This window comes from Oncorhynchus masou, chromosome 28, assembly GCF_036934945.1.
Source record: "Oncorhynchus masou masou isolate Uvic2021 chromosome 28, UVic_Omas_1.1, whole genome shotgun sequence".
NCBI lineage: Eukaryota > Metazoa > Chordata > Actinopteri > Salmoniformes > Salmonidae > Oncorhynchus > Oncorhynchus masou.
Window position 1 is genome coordinate 54,513,983 of NC_088239.1, and position 13,549 is coordinate 54,527,531.

General features: G+C 41.4%; 1 protein-coding gene across 1 annotated transcript in view; it reads right to left on the bottom strand.

Moving 5' to 3' along the window:
* Positions 1 to 5,607: 5,607 nt before the first annotated feature.
* LOC135517015 (probable flavin-containing monoamine oxidase A) overlaps positions 5,608 to 13,549 on the bottom strand; it is a 52,662-nt gene continuing 44,720 nt past the window's right edge. Inside the window, 1 exon segment of the mRNA XM_064941052.1 lies at positions 5,608 to 5,764. Within this exon segment, the coding sequence (XP_064797124.1) occupies positions 5,608 to 5,764 (157 nt within the window).

Genomic DNA, 13,549 nt, shown 5'->3' on the forward strand with positions numbered 1-13,549 from the left:
TGTGATTATATCTTTCTGACCACCTTTGGAGGTAGTCAACGACGCATTTTGTACGGATGTCCTTGAAGTGTAATTTCTAAAATGATCAGCTGAAATTGTTGCAACCCCTATTACTAGCCTGTTCAATCTCTCTTTCTTATCGTCTGAGATCCCCAAAGATTGAAAAGCTGCTGCGGTCATCCCCCGCTTCAAAGGGAGAGACACTCTAGACCCAGACTGCTACAGACATATATCTATCCTACCCTGCCTTTCTAAGGTCTTCGAAGGCCAAGTTAACAAACAGATCACAGACCATTTCGAATCTCACCGTACCTTCCCCGCTATGCAGTCTCGTTTCCGAGCCGGTCATGGGTGCACCTCAGCCATGCTCAAGGTCCTAAACGATATCATAACCGCCATCGGTTATGGTTAGAGAAAATACTGTGCAGCTGTATTCATCGACCTAGCCAAGGCTTTCAACTCTGTCAATCACCACATTCTTATCGACAGACTCAACAGCCTTGGTTTCTTAGATGACTGCCTCGCCTGGTTCACCAACTACTTCTCTGTTCAGTTCAGTGTGTCAAATCGGAGGGCCTGTTGTCCGGACATCTGGCAGTCTCTATGGGTGTGCCACAGGGTTCAATTCTCTGGCCGACTCTCTTCTCTGTATACATCAATAATGTCGCTCTTGCTGCCGGTGATTCTCTGATCCACCTCTATGCAGAGGACACCATTCTGTATACTTCTGGCCCTTCTTTGGACACTGTGTTAACTAACCTCCAGACAAGCTTCAATGTCATACAACACTCCTTCTGTGGCCTCCAACTGCTCTTAAATGCAAGTAAAACTAAATGCATGCTCTTCAATCGATCGCTGCCCGCATCTGCCCGCCCGTCCAACATCACTAGTCTGGACGGTTCTGACTTAGAATATGTGGACAACTACAAATACCTAGGTGTCTGGTTAGATTGTAGACTTTCCTTCCAGACTCACATTAAGCATCTCCAATCAAAAATTAAATCTAGAATCAGCTTCCTATTTCGCAACAAAGCATCCTTCACTCATACTGCCAAACATACCCTCGTAAAACTGACTATCCTGCTGATCCTTGACTTCGGCAATGTCATTTTCAAAATATCCTCCAGCACTCTACTCAGCAAATTGGATGCAGTCTATCACAGTGCCATCCGTTTTGTCACCAAAGCTCCATATACTACCCACCGCTGTGATCTGTATGCTCTCGTTGGCTGGCCCTCGCTTCACATTCCTTGCCAAACACACTGGCTCCAGGTCATCTATAAGTCTTTGCTAGGGAAAGTCCCGCCTTATCTCAGCTCACTGGTCACCATAGTTGCACCCACCCATAGCACGGTCTCCAGCAGGTATATTTCATTGGTCACCCCCAAAGCCAATTCCTCGTTTGGCCGCCTTTCCTTCCGGTTCTCTGCTGCTAATGACTGGAACGAATTGCAAAAATCATTGAAGCTGGAGACCCATATCTCCCTCACTAACTTTAAGCACCAGCTGTCAGAGCATCTCACAGATCACTGCACCTGTACATAGTCCATCTGTAAATATTCCATCCAACTACCTCATCCCCATACTGTTATTTATTATTTATTTATTTTGCTCCTTTGCACCCCAGTATCTCTACTTGCACAATTATCTTTTGCGCATCTATCACTCCACTGTTTAATTGCTAAATTGTTATTATTTTGCCACTATGGCCTATTTATTGCCTACCTCCCTTATCTTATCTCATTTGCACACACTGTATATATACTTTTTCTATATTGTGTTATTGACTGTGTGTTTTTTTTATTCCATGTGTAACTCTGTGTTGTTTGTGTCGCACTGCTTTGCTTTATCTTGGCCAGGTCGCAGTTGTAATTTAGATCTTGTTCTCAACTAGCCTACCTGGTTAAATTAAGGTGAAAATATATATTTTTAAAATGTAAGTAATCAAATCCAGACAACGCAAGCATTATACATTTGGCAACAAAAAAATAACACCAGCCAGTTGAATTAAGATCATGGTCTTTGTTAGAAAGCAAGTGCCTGTGCACTGTGTTCGGAATCCACAGTCCAATACTGCATACAGCTATATATATATATATATATATATTAAAAAATATTGTTCTGGATGAGAGAGAGAACTGGTTCTCCTGTTCCCACATCCAATCCCAGCGCAAAATCAAACATTTGAAAACATTGTACAGAAAGACCATTTACTGTAATATCAGAATTTCCACTGAACTACAAATGTATTGGGGATGCATGGGACAGACTATGATGGAGTCACAGCAGAAGGGTGCAATGCATGACAAGTATATGGCTAGGTGTAGTATGTAGGCCTAATTTTCCACCTGTAGATATAGCCAGAATGAACAGTGGGTGGGAGGTGAATAGTATAATTTGGTTACTGTATCAGATGTGAAAACAATACAGTGCTATTATAATGCAATCCTTTTCAATTTTATTATATTCTGTTGCATTTTCCAACTATTAATACAGTGCAGAAGATGTCCAAATATAATGTAGGCTACAACATGAAGGACTCTTACAGCTACTTAAGGCCATAGCATTTGCTAAACATGTGACCTCCTTTGCACTTTTTACCAGTTGTCTCTTTTATCCATGTATTTTAATCATTTGACCACGCGTCTTGCTATAGGTTCATTCAGTGGTCACCAAACTGTCAAGATCACTTTCGCAGTCAAAAGGCAAGCCGAGATTTACAGCTCAGATGTTTTTTTTTTACATGAACCAAATAAAAACAGTTATGTAGGATTGAGGTTTATGCATTAGGCCTAATACATTTATGCCTGGCCTGCAAACATTGTTCTTCTCAGACTATATTACATTTCAAATCTCGATAACAAAATAGATCAGTTGTTGTAGCACTTGCGGGGCACAGCTGAGCATAAATCGAAATGGTTTTTTATTTTACTGGACTGATGGTAACTGAATCTGATGGTCATGGTGCTTTCAAGACAACTGGGAACTCGAGGGGGGGGCGAGGCGAGACGAGGTAAAATCATGTCAGTGATCTTCAGGTCAGCAAGTCATAGCTCTTGTCGCGTTCAAAACAACCCGGGAACTTGGAAAAATACAAGGTAAAATCATGACGTAACTCGGAGCTCTAGAATGAGGTTGGAATTGGATGACCGTTCAAATACATTTTCCCAGTGGGAGCTTGTTTTTGTCAGAGTTCCCAGTTGTTTTGAACGCAATGAGGTTGGAAGTCTGAGATTTCCGAGTTCTGAGCTCCCAGTTCTGTTGAACACGACAGCGATCTAAAAAAGATGCCCGAGTGTCCGACTTAGAATTCCGAGTTGGATGACCGCAAAAAAAAAAAATATCCCAGTCGGATTTGTAGCCTACTCTCTAACTTAAGTGTGCTCTTTATTTATACTGTGCATTAATTGTACTTTGTACACACATCCAGATACTCAGCTCGTTTGTTTGGTGTCTTTTTTAGCGATCAGAGAGTTTCCCTGAACACTCATTGTCAGACTCATTGTCTCTCAAATACATTGTTACATTTGTTGGTTAGCTAGCTAGCATTTTTTCTGCCAAATTAGCATTGACATGAAATCTGTCAAAACACCTCAAAACAAGACATGGTATCAATCAACAAGATACAACAACTGTTAACAAGATACAATGAGCTGTAATGAGCCACCTACGATTCCTCACATGGCAGCTTCTTGTCATTGTTGCTATTATCTGACTGTTCAGAAGCATAACAACGTGTGGCTTAGGGCAACATTGATGCACACACATCATTTTCGTGACATTATCAGCCCACCCGTCTATAGGGACTGTAGCCTATTAAGCCCATTCTTAAAATGTTGGATAACAAAAGTAGGCTTAAATTATGAGAGTATAAAACTATTGACTATAAACGTGTGGTGTTTTCTATCGATTTATACAGCTTCCCACTGGCACAGACATGAATTAAATGTCTATTCCACATTGGTTCAGCGTACTTTCATTGAAATGGCGTGGAAACAGCGTTGATTCAACCAGCGTGTGCCCAGTGGGTGTGTCATATAAGGCATGTTAGATTCATTTGCATACAGGGAATCTGGTCACAATATGGAGAATGTGAGCAGATAAGAGACAGATTGTATTTCCATGTGTAGACGCAACACATTTCGATCAGATAATGTTTAGAGAGAGATGAGTGAGTTGTGTTTGAGAGCAGGCTGAATCCAAATGAGTCTCAGGGCATCCTACTGTATATGTAGCTTTACAGCCTGTCAGAGGAAGAGGGCATCTGTCACTGACACATAGTTATCTAAGCTGTGGCAGCAGAAAGCCTCACGTTTATAATTCCAGGCGGATTCTGAGAACTCCAGAAATAGCTTAGGATGGCAAAATCCAAAGCATCTCCGTTATTAAGATTGGATTTACCTCGAGCCAAGCCCCAAAATAGGCTTCTTAAAAGGTTAATGCAAAGAGGCAACCTTGGTAAGGCAGAGACTGAGTCTCCTCCTGTCGTTATTCGGGTTTAAGATTCATTCACAGCTTGTGACTCTGGAGTTAAAGTGTGAAGATTCTAACAAGCTGGTGTGGAGCTTGGTTTTAGTTTTTTTTTTACCAGGTTAATGGACTTTTAACCCAAGTGCTGTGGAGGAGCAACATGGGTTAATCCATTCCCATATCTGCAGAGAGGAAAACGGCGAGCCCCGATTTGTCATGTAATTACTGAGGTCTTTCAAAGGGGGAAACATAATGTAGCCTATTAGGTCTGCACCACAGAGATTCTTTAGATTAAGGCCTTTGTCCAACTAGAAGGTAATTGAGATAACGATCGTTGTGCACAATACACATTACCATTAGTATTCAGACAGGATGTTTTAATTTGTTTCAGATAAAGTGTTAATGTAAGCAAGGTCAATTGAACACAATGGAACAATTTGATTTAATTGGCAAAACTTTCATTAACATTTCTGAAAATGAACATGGATGACGAGTCACTATTTTAATTTTGTGGAGTCTCTTCGCTCTGTCTCTATCATTAGGCGAAGCCACTCCATTTCAAACCCCTAAACCGTCAAAGCGGTGGCATTTCATTGTCTGCTTAATTGCTTACCCTAATTTGCTTTGCTTGCATTGTCATGGCTCCATTGTGCCATGATCAGATTAATCAGGAACTCTAATTACTTTGTTGTAACCACCACCAATGTACCACCGCTTGTTTTAACTTTGTCATCTTTATTTTCCCCTCAGAATGAATACACGTGTCCCCGACCATTGCCTGGAGCTTGGCTTGGAGACGTACCCACCATTCACTAGAAGATGTATGTTTAACCAGCCCATTGCGAACTAGCAGAGGAATAAGGCCCTACAACACGACAGCTTCTCCATTACTGTCTGTTCTGATCCTACAGTGGCACTCTCTAAACGTCTCCACGAGCCCATTGACAATCTGATATAGGAGCAAGAATGACTTTCATGATTTCTATCCCACTGAATATTTATGTTTTCTTTTCTTTTACAAGGTCTCTATACTCTATCTGACTGGTTCTCAGCTGCCCTGGGACAGTGTTCATCCAGCTATGACTGAGGTTGCTGTTAACGCACCGGCCACTTTAACCCTTTGATTAGCCAATTGTGCTAGTCCAGATTGAGGGGGGTCGAAACACTTCGCGTCTGCAGCACCCCTCTGACCGTTGCCATGGAAACTTGGGACTCCGACTTGGCGTGTGACACAATGAGCAGTGGAACCCTGTCACTCTGCTGGAGGCTGGCGATGTGGAAATGGGCTGTGGAGCTTACGGAACATTACATCTAATGAAGGTGACAAGTGGACAGGGCTGTGACCGCCCAGACATTTCACAGTGAAGTTTCAGCCCAGCCATTTCCATGAGTTTTCTTTGCTGTTGAACAACCCATTATTTGCAGCTGTGGTTTAAAAAAATATGAATCATTTCTATTCCGTCGAGACGGCTACAAAATAAGCTATCCCCTGATTTGCGGCTCAGAAGTATTTATGTGTATTTTGTTTGCTTTATAAATTTACAGTGTGCACCTGTCTTGTTGAGTAATATTTGAGTTAAGCTGTCATTGTTCATCTAGTCCCCTGGGGAGCTGGAGGTCGTTTTCTAAAAGGTCTGAGGATCTACTCTGGAGAACAACAGATCCTCTTGCCAATCACACCCGGTGGAGGACTCAGTCTATTCCCAGACACACAGACAACTGTAATTACACACCTTGGTCCATAATCAGGCCAGGAAATAAATTAAAAAGGTAAACCTGAGTCTCAAACTTCTCAACTGGAGTATATGTCTATTTCAAGAACAAAAAATCTACCGTCTCTCTCCGACAACAAAAGCCTTTAGGGGTGGGTGTTTTGAGTGTCTCTGGGCTCTATTCAGTCAGCGTGATTTTACATTTAAAGGCAATGTTCCCAAGTTAGTTTAGACTGCATTCACGGTAAACGCTGCATATGTCGACTCAATCGTAAATTACCTTTACATTTTCATTGTGCAATCTGTAACGCTTCAGCAATACATTGATTGAATCCAGCCCTCTGTCTGGTGGGGACTGGGAAGGACTCTCTCTGTGGTTGTTCTGTCACATTAAGAGAGGACCAGACGATTTCACAGTGAAACCATTTCGAAGCAGAGTTCCCTCTGGGATAATACTCACTGATATGAGACTATTGCCATAGGGTCAGAGCACTAGCGGGACGGATGTTCTATATCCAATCAGCTCTTTTGTTTGTGTGTGTGTGCGTGCGTGTGCGTTCATTCGTTGGAATGATGAACGTTCCACAGAGGATTCCTCTGTAATCTTTGAAGATGGACGAAGCCTCAACTCTCTCCTGTTCTTATAGTAAGTACTACAGTGCTCTTCTGCCAAATCAACGTGCGTGTCTGTGTGGGTGGGTGTGGGTGTGTGTGTGTATCTGTCGCGTGTCTTCATGCATGAGTGTGTTTGCATTTCTTGATAGTGTGTTTGAGCAAGATACAGTATTATGTACGTGTGCCACAAATACAGTTCATGCCACTTCTAACAACTTATGAGTAACGCTGAATACGCGACAACATCAAAATCTTATTATGTCAAATTCCATCTAACACTAGAACCGCTGAGCATCTCAGCGTACAAGTACACTCTTAAAAAAAATAAAAATAGGTGCTATCTAGAACCTAAAACGGTTGTTCGGCTGTCCCCATAGGAGAACCCTTTGAAGAACCCTTTTTGGTTCCAGGTTGAACCCTTTTGGCTTCCATGTAAAACCATTTCCACATGGAACTCAAGAGTTCTACCAGGAGAAAAAGGGTTCCCCTAAGGGCACAGCTGAAGAAGCCTTTTTGAACCAACTAGAGAACGGTGACCCTTTGAGATTCATCTACTGTGATGTTATCAACCTAAAATACCTGTAAATACCAACATAGAAACTCCTTCAACATGTATTTTAAATACATTTTATCAATTAGATTAGTAGTAAGTAATAGAATCCATGATCAGATCATTTTTTACAAAGGACATTTGAAACATTCTGACAGCTGAGCAAAATGTAAAATACAAATATGAAGGGAAAGTCAGCGAAGAAGCAGGATGTTGCTTTATTTTAATTACAAAATCAAATGGCAGTGGGCGTTGCCCTATGGCAGTTCCAGTGTTCAAAGGATGTCTTACATTTGAGTGTGCTTGTGTGTGCAGAGAGATTGAGAGGGATGGGGGAGTCATTAGTTTCACCTGTTTTGTTCTTCGTCTGTGTTCAAAATGGGGTTGAGCTTGGAGGTGTTTTCCTCGTCAAAAGAGTATTAATGGATTTCTACACTGAAAAGATAGCTATTTTGTACTGTATATTTCTGCTTTCTCCCCCCGAACATTTTATAATTAACTGTACTATTTGTTCACTGACAACTGTTCTGTTTTATAAGAAAATGATGTCTGAGTCAATGGTGAGCAATATAAATTGATAAAATGGAAATGTCATTGATCCTTTTTTTCTACCATACTGTAATGGAAACCATATACATTTGTTACGGAGCTGTTCTCCAGCATATGGATTTTCAGGGTGTACATTAAATAATAAAACTGAAGGAAACGTGAGCATGAGCACACCAACTGGAGAAAGTGTGAGTAGTCTTTGGATGAGCTTGTTAGTACCCTGTGTGTCTGTATGGTGTGTGTATGCGTGCGTCTGCCTGTGCATGTCCATACGCAGTTATTACAGATGTATGAAGTTGTACGATGAACTCGATGCACCTGCTAACGAGCAAAAGACCAAGACATCAGCACTCTTCACAAGACATGAGTGTTACTGATCGTACCAATGACTGACTGCCACACAGTATGCTTATTTGTAAGTTTATGCTTGATAGAGTCCATTCTATTCCACACACATCTCTCCTGTCACATCACCATTAGCTTAATTAATTTTGGAGCATTGACTTCTGTTCGACCGTATACTGTGACACGCCATGTGACCGCTCCGCTGCACCAACCGCTTTACGCTCCATGTACCATAGCATAGCTTTTCTCAAGAGGGGGCCAAGTTTGTGAATTTGCTCCCGCGTTTAGCTGCTCTTGAAACGTGTGTCAAGCTGTCACCTCAGAGGTCCAGATGGCAAATCTGCCTGGTGTTCCCTGTGGCATTTCTTCCTCCACTTACTCACACTCTCTCTCTCTCTCTCTCTCTCTCTCTCTCTCTCTCTCTCTCTCTCTCTCTCTCTCTCTCTCTCTCTCTCTCTCTCTCTCTCTCTCTCTCTCTCTCTCTCTCTCTCTCTCTCTCTCTCTCTCTCTCTCTCTCTCTCTCTCTCTCTCTCTCTCTCTCTACCCCCCCTTGCTCTGCGGTGATAGTGACACAGACAGAGCGCTGTGTTGGAGAGACCACGCCAATTGAATAATGCATGAGGCTGTATAGTGTTGACCAGGGTCCAGACCAGACAGTTGGCAGTCCATAACATTTCCTCCTCCGGAAGGCCCCTGAGTGAAGATGTTCAACTGTAGGGTATACCAGTGGAGGCTCCTCAGAGGAAAAATCTAAATAGTGAAACATTAAAAGAGTTATCCTTTTTAGATAAAAACTAAATATATTCAGGTCAGCAAATAATTGATTAAAACACACTGTTTTTCAATGAAGGTCTACAGTAGCCTCAACAGCACTCTGTAGGGTAGCACCATGGGGTAGCCGGAGGACAGTTGGTTTCCCCTTCCATAGCCTTGCATAGTAATTATGACGACATCCGGGGGACAACCTCCAACCTATCAGAGCTCTTTCAGTATGAACTGACATGTTGCCATTCCAATCAAAGGATCAGAGAATGAATCTAGTACTGATAGCATAAGCTACAGCGAGCTAGCACTACAGTGCATGCATTGTGGTGATTAGTTGACTCAGAGAAAGACAATAGATGAACAGTTTTGAACAAATACATTCTTTAAAAAAATTAAGGCAAAGCAGCCGAGAGAGCTAGCTATATTTCATTGTATTTGTTTCTTCTTCTTAGTTTACATTTCACTTACTTAGATAATGCAGCTAATTTAGCCTAGTCAACAACATGACTCAAACAGAGAGGAATGTTATTTATGTGGCTAGCTGGCTAAGGCTATACAACACTGCAACTCTTCCAAGTCAAAGTAAGCTTTCAGTTGTATTCATTTGAAAGGTGAGAGGAGTGATGATGATATATGTGGCTGCCATGAAAATGAACTGTGTGTCCGGTTGATCAGGGATGTATTCATTCCACCGATTCTGTTGCAAAATGTTTCTTAAACGGAAGAAAACGAAAGGATGAGTCTGATTGTAGCAACCTCATGATGGGTATAGGGAAAATGCAAGTATAATGTAGTAGCCCATACCTGTCGATGTTACATTGAGCTGGGTGAATGGAATATGAATGACAGTCATCCAATGTGCTGTAATAGAAATGAGGCCAAGCTCAAATAATCATCCTCCCTAATCTTAAATGGCACGGACCACCACTGCATTGTATGCAATCCAGCTTGACACTGTGAAGGTACTACATTTCTCTCCCATGTGGATGCAATTTGGATTACATACAGAATAGTTGAAACAGGCAGAGAAAAAAACGTAGTGCAATTCAGCCCAATCTGGATTTTTCTCCAATTTTGCACTGGCAAAGACCACCCCCTCAGTCCTTAGACACAAAAAGAAACAAGCAGGGGCCACTATTGACTGAAAATAGACCCAGGAAGTGTATCTACTTATGCAATGTGTCTATGCCAGTTAGACTCCACTTGCATGGACCATTTTCCCATGGTGAAAAAATCCCATTTATGTATGACGTAATTTGAGTACTACACTTATGAAACACCTAGCACTGTGTTTTTTTCTGTCCTACTTGAATACAGTCTTTTAAATGTTGCAGTCGAGATGAACATTCCAATTTACAGATTCTCCTCACACATACATTTCTCACGTACAATTATTCTTTCATTAAAGGTTAAGATAATGGGTCGGGTAAAAACATCTCTTCCTTCTCATGCTCTTCAAGTTATGTTGAAATAACAGGTCTGTAATTGGTGATGGAGGAATTGCTGTTCCCACTTCCCTTTCCTCACTGCCATGGCCATGTCTGCTCTGTTCACTCTGCCTTCCACCTCAATGCCCATAGCAACCTGCTGAGGCTGTGATTGTTGCTCTCGCCACAGAGAGTGAGAGGAGAGAGAAAAGAGTGATGGAGGGAATTGTGAAATTAGCCGTCTTCAGTCACAACAGTCCCAAGGGGATTGACTCGAAACAATAAATGAATGATGCTCCCTTCCTTACTCATTCTGCAGTGTGCAGGTCCGTGTCATCTGTTTACCTGGACATTAAAAACATAGGTTGTGCTTCATGGCCGAATGCATCTCCCTGGCGAGCCATGCATAGGGGCATAGATCAACTGATTTAAGCTAGCTAGCTATGCCTCTGACTTCTCTTAAGGTAGTGGGAGGACAGAGATTGAAAGCTTGTGTCGATACCTGCATGGCCTCCATCCCACACTCCTCTCCCACGCATCCATACCCAGGCATTTACACCGGTGCATGGGCTGTCTCACATTCAATTCAAAGAGATTCCTGACGTAGTCAGGCTAAGTGCTCATTTGAATCCATCTCACTTTACTTTTCATTGTGCAATGTAGAAAAATTGCAATTTCTTGGATGACATAAGTCAGCATGGGTTACACCGTAGCCTACTAATCATCCTTCAATAAAATGCAGTAAGGCCATTCAGAGGTTGCAGTCTTGATAATGTAGCTAAAGAGAAAGAGACAAACACTTCAGATAAGGCACGGGTTATGTTGAGTATGTTTACTTCCCCTAAAACTAATTGGAAGAAAGTCCTTTGATTAAAAAAAGTCCTTAGAGCCCCTTATCATCACTATGTTTGAAGGTTTATTTCTACAATTTCATTGCACATTTAGCATTCCTGTATCTCCTTTAGACAGTATTAATGCTGATAGTTATGGTTCCACAATTTAATTACTATAATACTATAATGTCCCCCAAGCAAACTGTAATGCTCTTGTGACTTTCTGAAAACACAGCATATATTTAGCTTTTAGCAGACTTTGCAATGATAATATTGTAAGTAGATGTTTAAAAACGTTACACACTGCTTTTCATAGACTCAGGCAAGACCATCATTCATTTTCGAAGCACAGACTTTAATACCCTGGTCCTTAGCATTACTGTTCATCAGACAGACACAGACAGGACCTGACAGAAAGATCTTAGCTCCCTTTTCCGGTCCACATTTTTTTACATTAAAAGCTGTATGGGACTGCCAGTCCCTCACCCAGAACAGAGTCAACTCATCACTTCGCGTTAAATGACCCCAGAAAAAACAGCTAACATGGCATGTTGCCAAACCCCCAGATGGCACATGCATGACTTATGCTGCCGATGACATACTATATATAACAGTGAGAAGGAACTACCCATATTCACCTGCCATAGCATCTGTTTTCTAAGCTCTCCATGTGGGTGTGTTGGTATTATATCAGGTGAGATACTATACTATGCCAACAAATGGACATTGAATTGATGTGCGGTTAGGAATTTTGAACCACCAGGGACCATTTGTCCTGTGACCCATTCGGGGGCCCACAAATGGACACATACAAAGAGTTGTGGTGCTGCTGGCCTTGATTTAATCTGGGCTGGTTGAAACAAAACCAGTGATAGCGAAGACAAATAACATGTCATGGCACAGATGGAGACCCAGTACCGACGTCCAATGACCGCTGGGTGTGAGAGCTACCCCTAGCAGGGAGCCTGTGTCTGACAAAAAGCTTTCAACTGTGCAATTGAGCGATAGCGATTAAATCACTTACACTGGGAAGTTATCGTTGTATGACTGGCTCATCCATCACACACTCATCTAAGTGCGTGTGTGTCTGTGGATGTATGCGTGTGTCTATGGAAGGGTGCATGTATGTGTTTGAAAGAGTGAGTGCATAAGCACTGCCTGGCAATATCACAAAGCTGCGCTAGCAGGCTTTTCCTGGTCTTTGGGAAAAACACAGCATATCATAAATGTGCTTTCCAAACCTAGTCAAGACCAGTTTTCAAACACACCTAATTTAATTCAAACCAAACCTACATTGTTGGCTACTTGCTGTGTGACCATGAAGAAATGTGGAATATCCGTAGGAAAATACTATATATTGTACTCTTCTCTATTCAACATGGCACTGGTGTACCGTCCATGTCATTTTAGAGTTAAATGCATGTCAATTTGATTTAACACACTACTCATCTTGTTAGCCTATTTCAATTTCTATATTCTTTTCTAATGGAATAACTCCGAAGCTGATAACTGTATAATATTAGTTATTTGAAAAGCATAGAGCTAATGTGAAATCATTTGATATGCAGTGCCTTCAGAAAGTTTTCACACCCGTGTACTTTTTTCAAATTGTGTTACAGCCTGCATTAAAAATGGATCAAATGTTGAATGTTGCATTTGTTATTTTATTTTTACCCCATAATGTCAGTGGAATTATGTTTTTGGATAATTGTTTTTAAACAAATGAATTACTGAGTAATGCCCTCCATATTTTCAAGCCAATACAACACATTACTGAGTACCACTCTTTATATTTCAAGTATAGTGGTGACTGCATTATGTTATGGGTATGCTTGTAGTTGTGAAGGACTGGGAAGTTTTTCAGGATAAAAAAAATGAACGCAATGGAACAGCAGAGGCTAAATCTTAGAGGGAAACTTAGTTCAGTCTGCTTTCCACCAGACACTGGGAGATTAATTCCCCTTTCAGCAGGACAATAACCTAAAAAACAAAGCCAAATTTACACTGGAGTTGTTTACCAAGAAGACAGTGAATGTTCCAGAGTGGCAGAGTTAGAGTTTTGACTTAAATCTACTTGAAAATCTATGGCAAGATGTAAAAATGATTGTCTAGCAATGATCAAACCAATGTGACAGAGCTTGAAGAATTTGAAGAATAATGTACAAATATTTACCCAGATGGACTCACAGCTTTAATCACAGTCAAAGGAGATTCTAACATGTATTGATATTGGGGATTGAATACTTATGTAATCAAGATACAGTGGGGCAAAAAAGTATTTCG